Source organism: Neomonachus schauinslandi, chromosome 1 (genome assembly GCF_002201575.2).
Source record: "Neomonachus schauinslandi chromosome 1, ASM220157v2, whole genome shotgun sequence".
Taxonomy (NCBI): domain Eukaryota; kingdom Metazoa; phylum Chordata; class Mammalia; order Carnivora; family Phocidae; genus Neomonachus; species Neomonachus schauinslandi.
Genome location: NC_058403.1, coordinates 109,692,434 through 109,715,395, shown reverse-complemented (window position 1 = coordinate 109,715,395; position 22,962 = coordinate 109,692,434). Strand labels below are relative to the sequence as shown.

Sequence of the window (22,962 nt, the reverse complement as noted above, 5' to 3'; positions counted from 1 at the left end):
CTGACCAGTGGGAATTGTGAAGAATAAGCACAGCCAATTTCTTTTGCAGATGTATTTAACCAAACATATATGGCAAGCTTAGTTTTGCCAAGCATATTTGTCATAGGTTGGTGATTTGTTTCTTTTTGAGAGGGGATAATTTGACCCAGAGTTGGGAGCAGGGAGTTTTTATGCGGGTGGAAGGTGGACACAGAGAGTAAATACCTTCCCAGTTCTTCTTCAATTTAAGGTGTATTTTCTGTTTTTCCTAAAATCTGATGAGGTCCCAGAGCATATGAGGTGCTTATTTTGGAAAGTCTGGCAAATAAAAATTTTTAATACACTAGGTAACTGTCTTCCTTCCTTTATGCATAATTAGCATAATAAAGAGACCACCCATGTCATGACTATGAAGAATATTGGCATTATTTTTTCCTACCTTGATTTTTTTTTTTTAAAGATTTTATTTATGTATTTGAGAGAAAGAGAGAAAGCACAAGCAGGGTGAGGGGCAGGTGGAGAGGGAGAAGCAGACTCCCCACTGAGCAGGGAGACAGATGTGGGGCTCAATCCCAGGACCCTGGGATCATGACCTGAGTCGAAGGCAGACGCCTAACCAACTGAGTTACCCAGGTGCCCCACCTACCTTGATTTTTAAGAAAGAAAAACTGAACACTATTGAAAATAATTTCTTTATTATATATTATTATTATATATATGTATATAGTAAGGGAAAAAAGTATATGCACATGACTTACAAAATGTTTGAGAAGAACATTTGCAAGATGGCCTAGATATCTTCTAGCCAGTTAATAGCAGAGAAATAATTTAGTTTTGATAACTCACAAGTCAGCAATCATATCCCATATCTGCACATTTTAAGTTCATCTGCTTTATCAGAAAATGGGATATGTAAATTTTCATTTTATGTGTCCTTTTTCACTCATAATTGTAAATCTTAGATTTTCCTTTTTTTCAAGTCCAGTTGCTTTCTAAGAAAACTCCTTCCCCTGCCCCTAGATGTATGTATGTACACGCAGTGTATGTGTGTATGTCTTTGTCTTTGTCCCAGTCAACATGTTTTTTTCCCAATGCCATTGAACAGGGAAAGTTGCCGGCAACACTTCCCAATATCCAGCTTCCTTCAATAGAGTCCACTTAAAAATATTTTAACACCAGAGCTCCAGGCTCATTTAGTGGCTTAATAAGTCTCCATATAAAACATAAAAAAACCACATAACTTAATCCTTGTATTTAGAGAAGGAAGACGCCCCAGTGAATTGCCTTGATTGCTTCCTATTTTCTTTATGCTATTTAAATTTCTACATTAACTGACCAGGCTAGTGATTTACATCTTCTGCTTTGATGGAATAAAATGGAGTAATGCATGTGTTACTTTTTTCTCTGATGTTATAAAAAAGCAGGGAAACTTATATTTTGTTTTCATCATTATACTAAATTGGATTGTAATGCCTAGAGATGATACTTATTAGCATGGACATGTTTCTTATTTAGTCTTATGTAACTGAAGATTGTAATATGTGTACATGGATTTTGTTTGAAAGGAGGTGGGAATTCACAGAGTGTCTGTGCTTTCATGCGTTGTATTTCCTCTTTTGGTTTTGGAAGTTTCTGAGTCATGCTGAACTTTTAGTGGGATGTGCAGTTTCTTACATAAGATTTCTCTAAATGGCTGGCATAGAAAGAAATAAATAATAGGATCTAGGCATACGTTTGCAGCTGACAGTAGCAGAGTGAATTCTTTTACATAGAGCAAAATTTCTTTAGACTGGCAGCTGTAATGAGCTTCTGTTTGGCTCTGCGTATAGGGAATTCTGGCAATGTGGTAAGGTACAAAACAGACAAAAAACACAAACATGATGCTGAATATATTGCGGCTAGATTTCTTCTTGACCGAAGTGGAATTCCTTCTGGACTTAAGGTGGGACTTGAAGATTTTCCTCGTGATAGCAGTATAGAAAATGATCAACAGAAAAAACACAATCCAGAAGATGCCCACAAAGATGTAGTTTGATGCTTTGTGCCACTTAAGTCCCAGTTCATTTTTAAGTTTCACACATTTTATATGCGCCACCTTCCCGTTAGTAGCCTTCTGGTTGGTCAGGATAATGTTGGGGATAGCCAGAAGGAGCGTGAGCATCCAGACCACCACTGACAGGAGTTTGCTGTAATTTACTGAATGGATGAAAGAAGTTGAGAGAGGCTTTACAATTTTATAGTATCTGTCAAAGCTAATGAGCCCAAAGAACACGATGCTGACATACATATTGACATAGAAGAGCACAGCAGACACCCTGCACACAAACACATTGATCTGCCAGGGCCCCAGCCCTGAATCGGCAAGGATCTTGAAGGGGAAGGTCAGGCTCATCAGAAAGTCAGCAACGACGATGTTCTTGAGATAGACAATGAAACTCTTGGAGCTGGCCACGTAGAAGAATATCCATCCAGATACACCATTGAGCAGGGTCCCTGCGATGAAGACCACAAAGTACAGCACAGGAATGATCTGCTGAGTGATGAGGATGTTCCGGGAGCAGGACTCCTCTGGAGGCTGTGTGGTGGTGGAATTGATCATTTTGTAACTTTGGGAGGTGAGGCCTGGGAAGCAAAGTCAAGTAGTCACTCAAAGAGCACTTACGGTGTCTAATAAAGAATTAAAAAAAAATTTTTTTTTAAAGATTTTATTTATTTGACAGAGATATAGCGAGAGAGGGAACATAAGCAGGGGGAGTGGGAGAGGGAGAAGCAGGCTTCCTGCCGAGCAGGGAACCCGATCCAGGGCTTGATCCCAGGACCCTGGGATCATGACCTGAGCCGAAGGCAGACGCTTAAATGACTGAGTCACCCAGGTGCCCCGAAAGTACTCTTTAAATATCATCTCAAAAAGTAACAAAACTGGGGCGCCTGGGTGGCTCAGTCGTTGAGCATCTGCCTTCGGCTCAGGTCGTGATCCCAGGGTCCTGGGATCGAGCCCCACATCGGGCTCCCTGCTCAGCGGGAAGCCTGCTTCTCCCTCTCCCACTCCCCCTGCTTGTGTTCCCTCTCTTGCTGTGTCTCTCTGTCAAATAAATAAAATCTTTAAAAAAAAAAAAAAGTAACAAAACTGTAAAAACAGAGAATCTGTTTCATTTATTCAGAACTCTGTTTAATGTATTAACCTTTATATTGACCTTTTTAAAAGCCTATCTTAAATATGTTTTGGACATAGGATAGTGTCCTATAAAAATATACTTCCAAATGTAGCTGGTATGGGATTATGACTATCTTCCAAAATGGAGTTTTTCTTTTTTTTTTTTCCCATTAAAAAACTGATTTGCATTATTTTTATAAAGTAGAAAATACAAATGATAAATGTACCTTAAAAATTCCAGAAAATAGCAAAGTACTTTCTAGATCTGCTCTGATATGGTAGCCACCTACCATCTGTGGCTATGGGAGCACATAATGTGGTCAGTCCAGATTGAGATGTGATGTAAGTGTAAAATGCACACTTAAGTTCAGACTTAGTACCCCCCCTAAAAAATGTAAAATATTTTTATTTTACATTTATTTTTATTTTATTTTTACTTTATTATTATTTTTTTAAGATTTTATTCATTTGACAGAGCGAGAGCGTGCATGCACAAGCAGGGGGAGCAGCAGGTAGAGGGAGAGGGAGAAACAGGGAGAGGGAGAAGCAGACTCCCCAGTGAGCAATGAGCCCAGTGGATGTGGGGCTTGATTCCAGGATCCTGGGATTATGACCTGATCCAAAGGCAGACGCTTAACCAACTAAACCACCCAGGCGCCCCATACCTCAGTATTTTTAATATTGATTACTTACGAAATGTTTTAGAAATATTTCATTAAATAAAATATATTATTTTCACGTAATTTTACTTTTTTAAGAATATGGCTACTAGAAAATTTAAAATTACATACGTTATTTTGCATCATATTTTTATTGGCCAACAGTGTCCTAAGTATTACCCAAAACCTTCTTTTGTTAGGGAATCCTGTGTTGTTATTTGGTTAGATACAGTAGAGACAAATTAAAGGGACACTCGAGGAATGAGCTGAAAGTAAGCCCAAGACAATTCTGGTAGTAATTTTTAAGTTCTTAAATACTTCTTTTCTTGAGCAGTGGTGTTTGTGGTAGGGTATTGTGTCCTGTAGGTACATGTTTTACTGTACTTGGTCTTGGTGTCTCAGAGCGTGGCAGCGTTTTATAGTGATAAATTGAGAGATGTGTGAAAACGGAGCTATCTTGAGGCATCTACGGAAAGTGAGGACAATTATATATTGAGACCAAAATGTAGGAATATGTGTTGGATGAAAAACAGGATAAGATCATAACAGAGACCTGTTTGTATCACGTTGACCTTGTAACATCTGCCCAGGCTCCTCTCCTTATCTTTAGTGTAGAGATGATTTAATGTCCTGATGAAGGGTCCTAACCAAAACTTCAAATCATTTCATAAATGGAGGAAATAGTCACATATTGATGCTGGTTTTATACAATGATGCAAAAATAAGAACCAAGTCAATCAGAAAGAAAACAAAGAATGTCTTCATGTGATCCAACTACTCTCCCTTTTCTGTCCCAGGCTCTTGGTTGGTTCACTCTTTCTAAGCAGCTTGTCCCAGCCTGTTAAAGATGAGAGATAGGCAAAGGAAGAAAAACAAAGGGGGAAAGGATCTTTGGATGACAATCAGCCAAAAAGTGGGTGCTCTGGTGAGCCAGCCCTGACCATGTAGTTACTTTTGAGTTTATCTTGAATTTCTGTAGTGAGAGCTTCAGGAAAGTAAACAATACTTCCTAAAGTCTTGAGACTACATTGAAGAAAGATTTCTATATGTGGCAGAACTTTTTAAAAAGGGACACTTAAGAGTATGTCTTTAGCTTCTCGTAGCTGGGGCTCTTCCTTGTCCCACAAATCAGGTAAAGGACGATGAAATGGCATGAAATATTTTAACTTATTCCATCACTTGGGTCTTTTGGTAACATAATTCAAGAACATGACGGGATGGGATTCATGAGACCAAAAGATAGCTATTAAAGTCTAATAGGAACAGATAAATTGCTTTCAATCTTTCTGCACAGCTAGAACTGTGGCGAAGTGCCACAGATTCATTCTAATTTAAAGTGAGTGCCCTTGTTCCTTAGCGCAATATAAAGTCCTAGGATTGTGGCACTTTTTTTTTTTTTTTTTTTTTTTAAGATTTTATTCATTTGCGAGAGAGACAATGAGAGCCAGAGAGCATGAGAGGGAGGAGGGTCAAAGGGAGAAGCAGACTCCCCGCTGAGCAGGGAGCCCGATGTGGGACTCGATCCCGGGACTCCAGGATCATGACCTGAGCCGAAGGCAGTCGCCCAACCAACTGAGCCACCCAGGCGCCCCGGATTGTGGCACTTTTAAGTGCTTTCAAAGTGTAGAGAATTACATATAACCTCTGGGTGCTCTCTGTAGGCAGAATTTAGTTGATGCAGGCCACACAAAGCAATGGTCACTCCAGAAACATTCACCTTAATAAAAACATGCTTAGTCAGCCTGAGGCTCAGTACTCATCTTTTGTGTAAGTATACACACTGACCTCTGTCTCTCTTACATATGGACCATCTTCTTCCACCATTCTGAGTGTCTTAATTCTACTTACTCTGGAGAAGAAGAAGTATTCATTCATAAATTTCATAAAATTAACAAAACTCTTGATAATACTAGAGAGTCTTTTTAATTACCTTAATTTTTTTTCTTTTTTTGGTAGAAGGTTTCGTTTCAGTGAAACAATTTAGTCCAGTGTGTGCTTGTCATCTTGAAGTGGCCATAGTGTTTCTTCACTAATGATCCTGTGTGGTAGGAGAAAAATGAAGAATTAAGTGAAGACCAGAATGTTTTTATTGCACAAGTATATATGGTAGCAATGTATTTTTAGAATTTAGCTTGTATAATTTTGAAATATTACAACATGGACCTTTGTTGTTTTACTGTATTGGTCTTGGTTGTCAGTGTTGATGATTATTGATTTGGTATGAACTCTTTTTTTTTTTTTTTTTTTTAAGATTTTATTTAAGTGAGTGAGAGCAGGAGCTGGGGGGAGGGGCAGGGGGAGAAGAAAAAGCAGCTCCCTGCTGAGCATGGAGCCAGACGATGCCAGGCTCCGACGATGCCAGGCTATGGCTCGGGGCTCGACCATGCGGGGCTCGATCCCAGGACCCCGGGATCATGACCTGAGCTGAAGGCAGAGGCTTAACCGACTGAGCCACCCAGGCAGCCCTGGTATGAGCTCTTGAGGGAACCTTACACTCTATGGAGTGTTGGATGGGAAGTGTTCATAATTACTGGTTTATTTTTTCCCACATGGGATATGGATGCTCAGATCAGTTCATTAAATGACCGAAGTTGATTGATTATATTGAGTCAGAAAATCAAGGAAGTGTTTTTGTTTTAGTTTTTTTTCTTTTTTTTTTTAAAACCTTTGCACTTTTGATATTTTCGGCCAGGTAATTATTTGTTGTGGAGGACTGCTTTTTCTGCATTGTAGGATGTTTAGCAGCATCCCTGGTTTCTATCTACCAGATGCCAGTAACACCTGTACCTCCCGCCCATGGTGACAAAAATGTAATTAGACATTGCCAAGTGTCCTCTGGGAGGCCCAGTCTGCCCTGGTTGAGGGCCACCAGTCTAATGAGACTGATGTGTGGATTTTGCAGACAGAACTCCTGAGAGCCATATTGTCTGATAAGAGCATAAATTTGGCAGAATGGTGGTTAGATTTGGTTCAGCCTTGGTCTGTGTTGTCACCTTTCTGAATTCTTTGAACCAGTACTTCTCATTCTCAGACTTTAATGTGCAGATCACATTATGGAGATCATGCTAGCAGGAAGACTCCGATTCTAAAGGTCTGGAGTTGGGTGTGATGCTGATGCTGCTAGCCCAATGATCCCTCTTTGAGTAGCAGTTTTTTTCTTTTTCAAGCCCTGAACATAGACATTTAATAAATATTTGGTGAGGAGGGTTAAAAATTTGGTTTTCTTTGCTATAATTGGGACTCGAGATAGGAAATAAGTTGCCCTTAGATAACCCTGAAATCAAAAATCTTTCTTAGAGTTTGTCCATTACAGATTTCATCACAATATAGAAATCTACTTGAGGGGGCACCTGGGTGGCTCAGTCATTGGGTGTCTGCCTTCGGCTCGGGTCATGATCCCAGGGTCCTGGGTCCGAGCCCCACATCGGGCTCCCTGCTCCGCGGGAAGCCTGCTTCTCCCTCTCCCTCTCCCACTCCCACTGCTTGTGTTCCCTCTCTCGCTGTCTCTCTTTGTCAAAATGAATAAAATCTTAAAAAAAAAAACCAAAAAACTACTTGAGAACAAGTGGTAAAGTATATTCTAGCTTTGTGTAGTATATCTTGAAATTTGGGATTGTGTTACCTCCAGCTTTGTTCATCTTTCTCAAGATTGCTTTGGCTCTCTAGGATCTTTTGAGGTTCCATACAAATTTTAGCATTATTTGTTTTACTTCTGCGAAAAATACTATTTGTATTTTGATAGGGATTGCATTGAATTGTAGATTGCTTTGGGTAAACTGGACATTTAACAGTATTATTCCATTCTTTGAGTGTGATATACCCTTCCATTTGTTTGTGTCATCTTTGATTTCCTTTGTCAGTGTTTTGTAGTTTTTGGAGTACAGGCCTTTAACTTCCTCCGTTAAGTTTATTCCTCTGTAATTTATTCTTTTTGGTGTAATTGTAAATGAAATTGTTTTCTTAATTTCTCTTTCTGCTACTTTGTTATTAGTGTATAGAAATACAACAGATTTCTGTATATTTTGTACTCTGAAGCTCTACTGAATTCATTTATTCTAATTTTTTGGTGGAGTCTTTAGGGTTTTCTATAGCATCATGTCATCTGCCATTGGTGACAGTTTTACTTCTTCCTTATCAATTTGGATGTCTTTTATTTCTTGTCTGATTGCTCTAACACTTCCAGTACTACGCTGAATAAAAGTGGTGAGAGCAGACATCCTTATCTTGTGCTGATCTTCGAGGAAGAGCTTTCAGTTTCCCTTCATTGAGTATGATGTTAGTTGTGGGTTTCTGGAATCTTGTCTTTAGGAGTCACGTAGCCAGTGTTGGGTTTTCTTTTTGTTGTTGTTGTTTTTTAAAGGGCAGGTGCACATATGTGTGTGTGAGTTTGCAAGTGTGTATGTTCTGTTTTTTACTTAGGTTTTGAAGGTCTGCAAGGTGTGGACACCTTCAGGTTTTCCAGTTAGCCTCCAGGTACCACAGCATGGAGAAACCTCCATTTTCTTTCCCAGTTTCTGAAAGTGTTTAAAAATGAATGTGCTTGTGACTTTTGATTTTGACTCAGCTTTCTGTCTTGTGCATTGATGTGCTGGGAGAGGAATATAATTGGACCACTCATTATGGTGATTAAAACAATGACACTAATTAGTAAGCGGTGGAGACTGCTGCTGCTGGAGGAAACCCAGGTCTGCTGCCTATGGTTTGGATGCCACCAAGGACTCCCGGGGTTCCGTGGTCCAGGGAGGGCTTTGCTTGTTCCTGTTTGTCACCTGTAGCCAGTTTCTCTGGTAGCAGACATGAGGCCTTGATTACATCTGACTTGATCCTCCTAACTCCTGGCCACTATGGCCTGTTGACTTCACCTTCAGTTAGAGTCTGATAAACATGCTTCAGTTTAACTTATAATTGGATGAATGCTGTGGTTACGTAGTTCAGATTAAGGAGCTGTGCTAATTATTTCTCACATCAGAAATGTCTGCATGCTCCTCTTAGGCTGAATTGCAGGTACCTGGGAGCTTATTCCACCAATACATAAGCTCAGCTCTATCTTGACTGCCAGGCCTTCTTCTTGGGCCTCCCTATTCACAGGCTAAAACTCATGAGAATCATAAATTTGTGTATTTCTGCTACGAATAGAGCCATTCTTCAATTATGTGTGATAATGGACAGTGGGTTAGTATGGATAATAAACGGGTAATGCCCAAATCTAGTTTTTACTATTAATTCTAACCACTTCCCTTAAAATACTTAGAACTGGTAGCAAAGTACAAGACTGGCACATCTAAGAACTCAGAGGTCTGTCTTCATGTTTTCGTGGATTCTGGGAGCTGATGGAGGTAGGGGAGGTCGCACAGGTGCCAAACTTTTGGGGCCACGAAAATGGTCACCTGGTGCTAGCCTCTATAGCAGAACTGCATCTGCGACACTGAGGATTTTGCATGTATGCTCTTTGTCATGGCCTACGGTTTTTCAGCCTTGGCACTATTGACTTTTGTTTTTTTTAAATTCCAGCTCTTTGTGGGTGAGCGGTCTTGTGCTTTTTAAGATTTTTAGCTGCATCCCCGGCCTCTATCCACTAGGTGGCAGTAGCACCCCGTGATTTATGACGACAGAAAAATGTGTCCAGACATTTCTAAGTGTTCCTGAGTTGAGAACCAACGGAATAGTCCCTTAATGGTAGGTGTATTTGATAGCATTTTGATATATGAAGAGAATTTAGTCAGCTCTTCTGCTGTTGCTAAATCTTAACTGTATAATGAGTAACTCATCGCTAGTAAGTCATTCAAATCCTTAGGTCTCAGAATGTGAAGTGGGCTTTCTTTACTGCTCTCTTGGAATAATAGGCAGACAGTGCAGTATAGTGATTCAAAGCATGCATGTTGGATGCAGTGGACCTTGGTTAGAAATATGGCTTAATTAATAGCTCTGGGTTACGAAGTGCCTCTGTGTTTCAGGTTTTACATCTCTAAAATGAGGGGGTAGTTCTTGCTGCTTCATAGGGTTCCCCTTCCTGTAAGAATCCAATACTTGGTGCCTGGCAGTGTGTGATGCAGAGGGAACAGTGTGGGTTCAGGGAGTGACTCAGCTGATAATGGAATGATCAAATGTCTCTGAGACTTTCAGTCTGCCCGGGACTTCCCCTGGGTCAGGCTCCCCCCACACACTTTCCCTTACTTCCCCATGTTTATTTTAGGTTGATGTTCTGCAGTGAAATGAGGGCTACAAGCAGCACAGTACACCCTTGGCTGAGTGCTCTGCACCTCCTCGGGTATCTGGCCCCAAAGTGCTTGTGTCGGGGAGAGAGGGGGAAGGTTATGCTGCTGATGGTCCCTCTGTTCTAGTCACAGGAAGTGGCCCTCAGTGATTGGGAATACGAAGTGTGAAGCCCCAAAGTGTGTGCCGGCTCTTCCTCAGCAATCCACACAAGCCTGAGTCTTTGATGAAGGTGACATAAAGCTATGAAACTGGTCTTCACAGTTTTGGGAACTGATTCCTCTCTGTGCCTGGAATTAGACTGAGCTACTTGGATTCCTGATTTTTTTTTCCAGCCTGTTCTGCAGCATTGTTTTTTAATACGGGGTTCTATTCCCTTGGGCCAGGAAAGGAAATGAATCTCTGACCTCCTTTTGCCTCACTGAGATGTTTGCATTTCTCAGTTAGGCTTGCATTGCTCAGATCTTCAGATCTTGGAGCTAAGGGCGCTAATGCATATCCTTTGCTGTGGGGTTGGGAATAGATTTTCATTTCTGGGAAACCCACACTTTTAACTACTTAGCTAAATATCAGCCACCTGTATGTTTGTTCAAGATTCAGCCGTACATAGCCCAAGCAAAAGAATATAAATACCTAGGACTTTAGGTGGGAGTGGGAATGCTGTAAAAAACTTATTCTCATACATAACACTTGAAAACCTAACATTTGATGTACTTCCTCCATGTTGGAAGAATCAGTAACCTTTGATTTTTATAAAATATATTGTGACAGTCACTTGAATTAGCCAGTTCTGTAAATGAATTCGTATTCTATTAAACACAACATGTGATAATGAAGCAACTATATTCATTTCAAAATTAGTAGAACTTAAATGTGAAAGATGCCATTTTGTGCATCTTAAAGGTGGTGCTCAGAGTATATGTGAAACAAAAGACCTTTCCTTTTTGTGAGCCCTAGGTCCACAGGTTGGGATCCATTGTTGAGTGTGTGTGTCTTTTTTAGACCCATTCCATTTGTGATTATTTCACTTTTACAATGGATTTGCATATGAGTCAGTCAAGTACGTTCTAAGAAAATCATCTTCTGTCTTGCCATGCTCCATGGGAGCTATTAGATGGCATTTCACTGTTGCCTCAGCTGTAATGTCTATATGTGAGAAATCTGATAATAACCAGGGAACGAGTGTCCCATTGTAGTTTTATGCACATGGCTTGCTTGGACCTGGACTGGTTTGGTTTTACTCCATGCCTGTTTTTTTGGCAGCCCACTCTGGACTTCCTTCTAATCTTTATACTTTATTGCTTTCCTTTTATATTTTCAGTATCTCTCTCTGCCTAGAAGCGATTTGCTTTCAGGGTATAAACCTGCACAAGTCCTTCATAAGATAGGGTAAAAATGCACAGGTCTAAGTCATGACAGCCCAGTAGCTATAAAGTTGCTCAAGCCTTTTCCATCTTTAAATAACAAAGGTAAAAACCTTCTTTAGATGGAGAAATACTGATCGCCAGTATCAGTGAGCTCATCTTGTTTCTAAGTATTCCTGCCCACTAAAAGGAACCAGGGCTTCTTGGAGAAATGACTGATTTTAATAAGGCACAGGGAAGGTACAAGGTGAGCTGAGATAAACCATGTGGGTGTAAAGCAGGGAAGTGGTCAGCGCAATGAGGAAATGTAGAAAAAGGACATGGGAGCTACCTTGGAGGCCCCTCTGAATTTGACAATTTGGATATCAACACGAATGACTATAAGAGATTAAAGTACTTTGAAAAATAAACCAAATTCAGGAGTTGATAGTGATCTTAAGAATAGGGATGTAATATTAAGAATAAGGATTGGGGCGCCTGGGTGGCACAGTTGGTTAAGCATCGACTCTTGGTTTTCGGCTCAGGTCGTGATTTCAGGGTCGTGAGATTGAGCCCCACATTGGGCTCTGCACTCAGCAAAGAGTCTGCTTGAGTTTCTCTGTCCCTCTCCCTTCCCCCCCTTCCCCCTTGTCTGCACCCTCCCTTTTTTAATCCCTATTCTTGTTTTTGGTTTGTTTTTTTGTTTTGTTTTGCTTTATTTTAGAGGGAGAGACATGGAGGGGGAAGCTCTTCTTTATAGAATACCAGCTAGAAAATGTAGAATGAGTGATAGAATTAGCAAGTCACCATTTTGCAACCTCAGTGTAATAACTGATGAGGCAGCAGTCTTCAGTGGGTGTGAAAAGCCAGTCGGTGAAAGGTTGTGGGAGAAGAGGGTAGTTCAGTCTACAAGTATCACTCTCTAGTCATTTAGAATACCAAAGAACAAATGGTACCTTTTCAGCAGGGATATCTGGCAGACACTGAATGATCAAACTTACCCCAAATAGGATAACTTGACATTTTGTGCCTCTAGATACTATTCAGTTAGATGTACACAACATACCTTGTCAAAAAGCTAATCGTGGATGAATAATTGGGCAGATTCAGAATTCGGATCATTCTGTAAAACAACCATCCTAGACTCAAAAAAAAAAAAAATCAATGTCATGAAAAGTGAACATATGTGATGGGGTGGGAGGAAGCGATTGTAGATCAAAAGAGGCCAAAGAGAAGTAACATAATGTGTGAATGTGATTGGTGACTGGGGGGAGCATAGAGGATAGAGTTATAGGAATTGTTTTGGGACAGTTGTGTAAATGTGAATAAAGGCTCTGTGTTAGACAGTATTATTGAATTAATCTTTCTAGGTGTGTTAATGGTATGGTTATTCTCCAGAGACGCATATTGAAGTATTTAGGACGGACGGGTCATAATTGCCTGCACCACATTTTCAAAATAGATCAGTAGAAGAACAGAACAGAACAGTGTATACACATATGTGCATACACATGTGTATGTATGTGCATATATGCATGTATTATGTGTGTGTGTGTGTGTGTGTGTTTTGAGAGAAGAGTCCTGAGCTCAGTGCCTGACCTATAGCAGGTGCTTAACAGTCTCTTAGACTTCTCTGTTACCCTACTGACTTGTTCTTCTCAGTCACCTTGGGGAGCTTCTCTGCCAATTCTTAAATTGGTTCATCTTATTCTATTCTTTGCCATCTTCCTTTCTCTTTCCAGCCAAAATAATCTTTGTTTAGAATGCTGCTTAAAATCGTCATCAATAAAGCAAGCTTTGCCTTTTATCTATCATCTATTCCTTGGGCGCTTATTAGCAGGCAGCGTTGTTGGTGTTGTGGATCCATCCTTCCCCCTTAGAGCTCAGTGCCTGGTGCTTCTGGAACCTGAGCTGCCTCATCTCCTTCCCCTCTGCACGGTGCACCTCCATTTTCTGCAGTTCTGGGTCACTCACAGCCCTGGAATTTGAGGAGCCAGGTGGCTTCACCGCCATAGGGAGGAGCTTTTCCATCAACTGAGTTAGTCATGGCCTGCATTGAACGGTCACCGTGTCTTATCATCCCTTTCAGTCTCCTCACGTTTTATAGCAATTACTGCTGTTCATTGGGAACGTTACCTTGTATGGGACACAGGCAATGCTAATTGCTTTTAAAAGTATTATTTCTTTTTCATGGGATATTCCATACTTTGAAAAGAATTTATGTAACCTAAGGTAAAAGGCACAGTAAAAGGAACACAGCGCCGAGCTGAGAGCCAGAACCCCCCCAGTCCTCCTGCATCTCCCTCTGTGCTCCTCCCTGGCTGTCTGCCTCCCTCTGCCCAGAGGTCACCCTGTCTTGAGTTTTGTGTTCTTCATTTCTGCCCTTTGAAAATAGATGATTTTAATCCATATGAACATACATTCCATTGTAAAGTTGTTCATGCTGTGTGTCGTCTTCCAGGACTTTTAAAAAATCCCCAGCTCAGCATTACATTTCTAAAGTTTATCACTTTAGAAAAGGAATTGGAAGTATTTGGAAAAGATGAACATTCACTCACCCTGCAGCTAAACATTTTAATTCCTAGGTATATGCCCTAGAAAACTCTTACAGAAGTATACCAAGGAACATGTACAAGGATGCTCGTAGAAACAGTGGTCATAGCAAAAATGTGGGCATTAGCTCAAAGGATTATTGATAGGAGAATGGGTAGAAGAAGAAAAACTTAGTGAAATTTTATGCAGCCGTGAAAATGAACAAACTACAGCTATGCACTTTTAAATAAATCCTCTTGTAGTTCTGATAAAATAAAAAAATAATCCCGCTTTATAGTTGAGGAAACTGATGTCAAAAGAGCTTGAATAAATTGTCCACCGTGTTACAACAAGTATGTTGTAGAACTGAGATTTGAATCCAGGTCAGTGTCATTCTGAAGGGTTAATTGCTAGGGAGTATTGTTTTCTGTTGGAAAGACTTGTTTTTGTTGGATTGTTTGTTCTGCATGGAGAGAGAGCTTTGTATTTTCACCTGACCTGGCAAATGGTGCATAGGAGGAATTGTATAAATTTCTGATGAATGACCCAAAACATCCTTATATTGCACAGGAAGAAAGCAGGTGAAGGGAGCTTAGTGGCTTGAGCAAGTTCCTGAGGTAGAAACCAGAGCACCTGCGCTGAGACCCAGCTCCTCCGAGCCCTCACTGACTGGAGCGTTTAACCTGTCTGGTCTTGCCTTGGTTTTAGGCCTCTGCTTTAGGAGGTGGCTGGGAGACACCTGGCAGATACAGCGTCAGTGTATCTTGTGTTATAGCTGGTCCTGCTCCCAGGTTTCTCAGCCAGAGTCCGCTGATGCTCTCCTGGTGGGGAACAGAGGCCTCTCCTCAGCTCTGTGACTCGTACTTATAAGTCTGTCCAGCCTGCAGCAGCAGAAGTGCTGGCAAGCTTTCTTCCGTCTCTTGGATGTCACTGACATGATTAGCTTGTGGAAAAAGTGCAGGTGTGTTTGTGTGTCTGGGGGGGCGGGTAGCCTGGGGAAGGCAAAACAGCGGATATTTGGTGCCTTTGGCAAGTAAACCAATATTCATTATAAATGTAGATTATTGTGCTACTTAGATATTTTGGCCCAGTCGAACAAAAACTGAAAGTAAAAGCAAAAGCTTAACTGCCTAGCTATCCTCTTGAACTTTTCTTTGTCTGTCACCCTGTGCCCAGCAAAGCTCTGAGCCAGGTACATGTTTTTTCCCCTGTCCCAATAAATCCTGAAAGGCTGGTCCTTTGTAAACTGGTGGGGGCTATCGGCAAGGTTCTGCAGATATTACCACCTGAGTTCTGTAAAGCACTGTGTTAGGACTAGCAGGAATACCCAGGTGAATTTGCTTTCACATTGTCCCTGCAGTGATGTTGAAGCCCAGTTCTATAAAGATCTAAAACTTACCTACCGGGGCAGAGGTACTCAGAGCCCCGGCCTCTGGCTGTGGTTGTCGGTCTCTAGCATCTTAGTGTGGCTGCCTCAGGTTGGTTGGTCTGCATTAAAATACCACCTTCTCAGAGAGGCCTTTTCTGTTCATGACATCTGATGCAGCCAACCTCCTACCCAGCACCCTCAAGCCCCTCACCAGCTTTTATTTTCCTTATAGCTGTCTTTATTATTTAAAATAATAGTTATTTTTCAATTTATTGTCTCCATCACCCCCTTAAAGGACTTTATTCTCTTCGTGAGAACAGGACTTAATTCTCTTGCTCACTGCTAAATTAGTGTCTGGCGTACAGTAGAAGTTCAATAGATAGTGAATTTATGAGTGAATATCTGTACAATTTTGGTCAAACTCAGGAGTTGATTTACTTACCTGTCAAATGATGAGTGTGTTTAGAACCTCTAAAGTTTTACAATTTCTGTGCTGTAGGTTAAAATGTATAGGTATCTTTTAAAATCTTTGGTGCATAAAATTGGATCAACCATAATCTTTAATTTATGAAATATTCTTATGCAAAGTTGATGCAAGTTTGACTTTATTTAAAAGGTTTAATTCTGTTATTTTTAATCATGTTAATAATTTTCCTTAAACTCAATAACTGAAACAAAAGGCAAGACAGTAATAAGCTGCATGTAGCTGAATGCTCTGTCCTCTTTCCCACATCCCCTCTCTGGCCATCATGTATCCTGAATCCTATTTTCTTCATTCTCCTGCTGTCTTGTTTTATAGTGTTCTGTAATGTCTATATGTTTCCTAAAAGTGTGTATCTGTGGTATGTATGTGTCTGAAATTGTGTGTGTTTTTTTAAAAGGCCATATGTAATCTTTTAACAACTTAACTATATAATACCCGATATTATCCATATTATTGAGTATTGCTATCATTCGTTTGTCTTGATGACTATAACATTCCATTGTCTGATCATTTTAGTTCATTCACTCAGTTTCCTGTATTTGGGGTGTTTCCAGGTTTTTGCTCATGTAAACTATGCTGAGATGTATATCCATATTGTCTCTTGATGAACGTGTGAAAGATTTTCCTGTGGGTATAAATCTAGAAGTTAAATTGCCGATTCATAGGGTATATGAATGTTAAAATAATGGAAACAGTGACAAACTATGTTCCAAAGTGGTTGTGCCAATTTATACTCCTATCAGTAATGTGTAATGATCTTGTGGTTACAAATCCTCTTCAACATTTCATATTCCCAGATTTTTAAAGTTTTGTTTGTGACATGATATTATATTGTGGTCTTGATTTGCGTTTCCTTGATAACTGATGATATGGGCATCTCGTCATATAATAAGTTATTTCCATGAAATGTCAAGTCATACTTTTTCATTTTTCTGTTGGGTTGTTTATGCTATCATTGACTTGTAAAAATTCTTCAAATATTATTGATATCTGCTTTGTTGGGTGTATAGATGGCGAATCACATTTCCCAGATTGTAACTTGTCTTTTCACTTTTAAAGATTTATTTTGATAAACAAAAGTTACTGATTTTAATATAGTCATTGCTTTTTTTTTTTTTTTTGAGTTAGTGTTTTTTGTATCAAAAGAAAATTTTTCTATCTCAAAGTCTAAACTAATAGTTCTCACAGTATGGCCTGTTAGGTCCCTGGGGGTCCTTGACACCCTTTCAGGCGGGCATTGAAAATCAACCCATCTTTCAAAGAATAGTAACATATTATTTGCCTTTTTAAACTTATTATGCTGACATTTGTATGAATGGTGCAAAAGCCATGGTATGTAAAACAAACCTGCTAGGACTTTAGCAGCAACCAAGGCCATGTGCACATCTGTCCTGTAGTCACTGTATGTACTGCTCTGCGTGCTCAGTAACCAGGAAAAGAAAAGGCTCAGTGTCCTCGATGAAGGAATGTATATTGTTAATTTGGTTAAATCTTACCCTTTAAATATGTGTCTTAAATATTTTGCATTACAGAATAGGAATTGTTCCTAAAGCTTTTGCCAGATATGATGGTTGTCTAGAGCAACAACACTTGAGTGATTGAGCCATGAGCTGAATTGGATGCTTTTTCCTGGAACACCATTTTTACTTGAAAGAATGATACACAAACTATAGTAATTCAGACTGGGATATCTGGCAGACATTTTCTCAAAAAATGGATGAAGTGAGCCTTCATCAAGGAAAACAAATAGCAGCACTTGCCGTACTTAGAGATCAGTGCCAATATTAATGTCATTTTTTGATTTTTATATAATGAAGAGTATATTGTGCATGAATTCTGCGTTGAGTGTACATACCCAAATGACCGATGATTCTATGATGTTATAAAATCTAGCACAGATCAAAGACTTATTCGGAGACTAAGTTAGACTGAAGGATTTTAATGTAAGAAGAATGTTCATTGATGAAGATTTAGATTCTACACTGCAAACAACATTTAAGAAACCACCACTTTTTGAGTTTTGGTGTGGTGCCAAAGGAAAAAATCCAGAAGGCTATTAAAATACTTCTTCCTTTTCCTATTACATATCTGTGTGAGACTAGATTTTCTGTAATATGCTTTAATTAAAACTACCTTTTGAAACTGATCAAATGTAGAAGTGAATATGAGAATCTAGTCCAGATGTTAAAGAGAGATGCAAAAACGTAGAATGTCACCTTTCTAATTAAAACTTTTTTTGATAATTTATTTTTCACAAAAAAAAATGTGTTATTCATGGGCGCCTGGGTGGCTCAGATGGTTAAACGTCTGCCTTCGGCTCAGGTCATGATCCCGGGGTCCTGGGATGGAGTCCTGCATCGGGCTTCTGACTCAGCAGGGAGCCTGCTTCTCCTTCTCCCTCTGTCTCTCCCCCTGCTCATGCTCTCTCTCTCTCTCTCTCTCTATCTGTATCTCTGTGTCTCAAATGAATAAATAAAATCTTTAAAAAAAAATGTTATTCATGTTAACATTTGGCACTGTTTTTAAACTGAATTATAAATATCAATTTAACAATTTTAATATTTAATATAGTAAATATGGCTAGATATAGCCTACACAAATGAAAGCTCTTCGGGCTTCTGAGTATTGGGAAACGGATCTTGAGAACCAAAGGTTTGAGAATTCCTGGCTAAGATATATTTTACTATATTTTCTAATAAGGATTTTTGGGGGTTAGTTTGCTTATTTTGATGTCAGGCCTTAATTTATACATATACAGTATGACAGCATGTAGACTGTAAATACCAAAAAAGGACACCAGACCTTTATGAAGAGTAATTAAAATTTTAAAATATGTAAAACTTCCTAGTCTATCTTTGTAACTCCTACAGGTCAGCTATCTTTCATTTCACTTTTTTCTTGAGTTTTTTGGTAAGGTTATCTATTTGGTTATTCATCCACCCATGAGATATATGAATTAAGCAAATAATAACCTTCATGTCTTTTCCCCACCTCTCTCTGTGTAGGACTACCACCTGTGGGGCTCAGGGCCCTGGGTTCCCGATCACCAGGTCCCTAGCTGTCAGGCTTACTGGTCTGGCCTGGAAGGACTGGCCTGCTTATTTACCGTGTATGTCACTTACGGTTAGTTGGTGTTCAGTGGACATATGTTGATAGATACTTGCTACCCTGTGTGCTGGCACAATCCCCAGGTTTCTCTTGAAATGTTAGGAGGTGAATTGGGAGAAGTATTCATGCTACCTTATTTTGCGATTTCTTATTTGGCCCTGTGAGTATCAGATACTAACTCAAGAAATTTCCTGTGAGGTTTTAATCTTGCCAGTATACTGTCTCTGACATAATAAGTTATTAGCAAGGTTGGGGGAGAGAATTCTATTTTTATTGAATAGCTGCTCTGTGTCAGATACTAACATGTCTCCATTAGTATCTTAGCAGCTCTTTGCGGTGATAGCTTTATCATGATGTTTTATGGGTTATGGAACAGAGGAAGATCATAGAGGCAAAAGAGCTAAGAAATGTAGCTCAAGGTCACAGTAGATTCAAATTCAGCTGTTTATCTGCAAAGGGCCTGCTTTTTCTACCATATAAAATTGCCTCTATAAAAATGAGTGCCCATAATATTGACTGTTTTATGCAATGTGATTATTGCCACTGTTGTGCAAGCAAGTTAAGAGGCAGAGCAGTTCTGTACACTCTTGCATTTCCAACTTGTGTTTATGTATAAATTACAGTTTTTTGGGGCACATTCATCTCGTTAGATCAGAGAGAGATGGGATAGGTGAGAGGGTACTGGATTTGAAGCCAGATGGCTTTTTCCTTGAAGTCCCATCATTGGCCTTTATTAGCTGTGTTATCGTGTTCGAGTCAATGAACCTCCCTGGACCCTAGCTTCCTAACTGGTAAAACAGAGCCAACAATAGGAAGCATTTCCCAGTGTAATTTGGCTGCTGGAAACATCCAATTTTGATAATATCTGTGCAAAGCCTTTAAAAGCAGATGGCTGTATCTATGGGGATTCGTTACTTGGAATTGTTAATTAGAAGTCCTGGATCTCGCTGTCATATAACAATTATGTAAAATACCATTAATGGTTTTCTCCTCACCACTTGACTTTTGGGGCTGCCTTTTGAGACTCTGTCTCTCTTCCTTTCCTATTAGATTGAGTCATATAAAATTGCTAATATTTGGCTGTTTTTTTTTTTTTTAACCTACAAAAGTGGAAATTTCATATGATTAGTACTAATACACTTAATGGTTATTAGTGAAAGTAACATGATTGGTTAACAAAAAAATCTGTTGTTGTATTATAGGGCTTATGTCAAGAAGTAAGTAAGCCTAGATCTTGGTTATGTTTTTCAAAGCAAACATTTACTCTGGATTTTCTTTCTGAGACTCTTCTTGATTACACGTGGTAATCCCTGCCAGTAGTGACATGTTGTGTGTTGAAGAAGCACTAAAGGTGAAGAAGTGTCTTCCCCCGTAATGGGCGGTCTGATATGGAAAGTCCTCTAGAATGGAAAGAGGACTAAAGATGTGTATAGAGAGGTTTTCTCCCATGAATGCTCTCTTTAAGTGGGGAAAACTGGCAAGAAAGTTGGTAGGTGGGGTGCCTGGGTGGCTTAGTCGGTTAAGCGTCTGCTTTTAGCTCAGGTCATGATCCCAGGGTCCTGGGATTGAGTCTCGCGTTCAGGCTCCATGCTCAGCGGGGAGCCTGCTTCTCCCTCTCCCTCTGCCTGCCACTCCCCCTGCTTGTGCTTGCGCGCTCTCTCTGTCAAATAAATAAAGTCTTAAAAAATGTTGGTAGGTATAAAAATGAATTAAGACTTAAGAGGTTGCATTTTTTTACATTTAGAGAATCATTGGTTAAGAAGACTCATCGCTTTTTAAAAATACTAAATTTTGTGATTTTTAAGACATTTTTCCTGGCAGAGTGGAGAGGCCCTTGTGGTTGATAAATGATCCTGTCTCTCTGCCCTCTTCCAGTTACAGTGTTCTTACGGTTTCTCCAATAGGGCTCTTAAATAACTTTTTTGCTAGGAAATATACTAGCGTGGATCCTAAGCACAAATGAAATTTTAAAATTATCTGTTAATGTAGACTTTATGAAATTTACTATACAATTTTAGAAAAACAAACAAAAATAAGTTCCACAAGTTGTTCTTTGTCCTTGTCATCCACAAATTAAAACTAAAAAAACACTGAATACTTAATATTTAAATGTTGGTGAAGTCTCAGAGGAAGAAATCAGAAGAATCAAAGATATGAAAAGCCAAACCTAAGACATTAAAAAAAAAAAACAAAACTAAAATAGCAACTATGAGGCTTATTTAATTTCTGTGTCTTTCTTAACTTTAAAAATCAATTGTGACTCACCATTAAATCCACACAAGTAGTTCAGGCGTTTAGGTTTCAGAGAAGACTTTAAATGCTTCCTTGCATGAAGTATTTTACCTTTGGTTTCAGTCTTTCCGGAGTCGGAGCCATTTGTGATCTTAAACCAAACCTATTTTGTCTTTCTTTCTTCAGCATTTCAGTTTGTTACTGACCTCCCTTAGCTCTGAGGATTACGTCATGCCCAGCTATATCGGCACTGCTTACTGCATCCCAAACTGATTTTAACCCACTACACACACACACACACACACACACACACACAAACACACACACACACAGAGAACACTGTCTTATGTTGTACAAGCAATAAGTTTACAAATTTTTTAAAAAATAGTGATTTCTTAAAGCCTAATGCATGAGCCTGTGGAAGAAAGTCCTGCTCCATGCAATTAAAAGGAATATTGACAGGGAACAGTTAATTAGACTTAGTTTAGTTTTTGAATTTGGAAAAGTCAAATCTCATCTGTAAATCTGTCCCTTATCATTTAATCCATTAAAAAAAAAGAATTTAGGACAACACGAGCACAAACAGCCATTTCACATTGGAATCACAAATATTCTTTAAATATACTCTGCATTGGATGGACCTTTTTTACTTACCAGTTTTTCCAGCCTCTTATCGTCTCCGTAGGAAAGATTGGATCAGCAACTGAGTGTAACATCTGATGTTGAGGGAAATAGACTTTGCTCTCTGCTTGGGCTGCTCGTGTTGACCAGTGGGAAATGCTGCATTAGCTCTCAGACCAAAACATTTAAAGTACTCTATGAAATGTTGACATCTAGCCGAAGACTTGAATGTCAAGTACGACAGATGTCCAGTGCTCTTTCGGAGCCCAGCTCTACTATGTCCTTGTATAAATTGGATATGATTTATGCTTAGGGTTACAGATTATCAAGGCTTGACCAAACAGTGACTGGTGTGAAACTGGGTTCAGAGAGCAAGAGGAGAGCAACGGAGCAAATGAGAGCTCCAGCCAGCAGGAGGCTAGATCTTTCCCATGCCTAGCTGTGACCTCTTCCTGTGAAGCTGTTTTAAGAATAGCTTCTGTGTCTATTGGGAAGTATTTTCAAATTGTACTTCACATGGCTTCAACTAACTCCTTAAATCTTGTTGGAAAATGGAGAAATATTTGAGAGCATATTAGACCAGGACATTTGCCACTTCCAGTAGCAGGGGAAGAAGGGGAAAGGCTGTGCAGGTAGGCGGGTCACCTAGGGGAGTCTTGATCAGTCTTGACTGAAAGGCCAGGCTGTCTCCGTTAGACATGGGTGACTGACCGCTCCATCTTGACCCAGTTCTAGGGGGTGTACTGACAGGGCCTGGGCTACTTTAGCTGTTATGTTGACACATTCCCAACCTTGAATTGGTGCTCCTGTGACTCTAATCTTTCTTCAGGTTATCCCTCCTCTTAAATCTGGCTTCTGAGCACCCTGTTTGACCCACATTTCTGGATTCCTTCCTCATTTGACATATTGTTGCTGGGACTCATTGTTCTTACACAGTACTCTGGATTAATGTTATCATAATACCTCTCTCAGGAGGAAAGGGGCCCGAGTCTCCTATATCATCAACTTTACTCATTTTACCACTTTCTTTCCCTTTCTTTTAGGATAGTATGCTCATTATCAGTCATGCTTATTATCATTATCACACAAAACAAAACCCCTCAAAGCTCTTCCTTGACTTAAGCCCTTTTATCAGGTACTACTATTAGTCACCCAAGCTGTAAACCATCAAATTATCCTTCATGATCTCATCTGCTCATACCCAGTCAATCAGCAAAGCCTGATGATTTTTTTTAAACACCTAAATATTTCTTTTTTATGATTCCCAC

General features: G+C 39.7%; 2 protein-coding genes across 2 annotated transcripts in view; one reads left to right on the top strand and one right to left on the bottom strand.

Moving 5' to 3' along the window:
* Window positions 1–22,962, top strand: part of MED12L (mediator complex subunit 12L) — a 322,651-nt gene that overhangs the window by 119,614 nt on the left and 180,075 nt on the right. The window lies entirely within an intron of this gene.
* On the bottom strand, window positions 1,388–21,844 carry P2RY14 (purinergic receptor P2Y14). The gene is made up of 3 exons (XM_021685942.2): window positions 21,728–21,844; window positions 5,723–5,830; window positions 1,388–2,601 (listed from the first exon to the last, which is right to left on the bottom strand). The coding sequence occupies exon 3, from the start codon at window positions 2,576–2,578 to the stop codon at window positions 1,556–1,558; it is 1,023 nt and encodes a 340-aa protein (XP_021541617.1). The 5' UTR covers window positions 2,579–2,601; window positions 5,723–5,830; window positions 21,728–21,844; the 3' UTR covers window positions 1,388–1,555.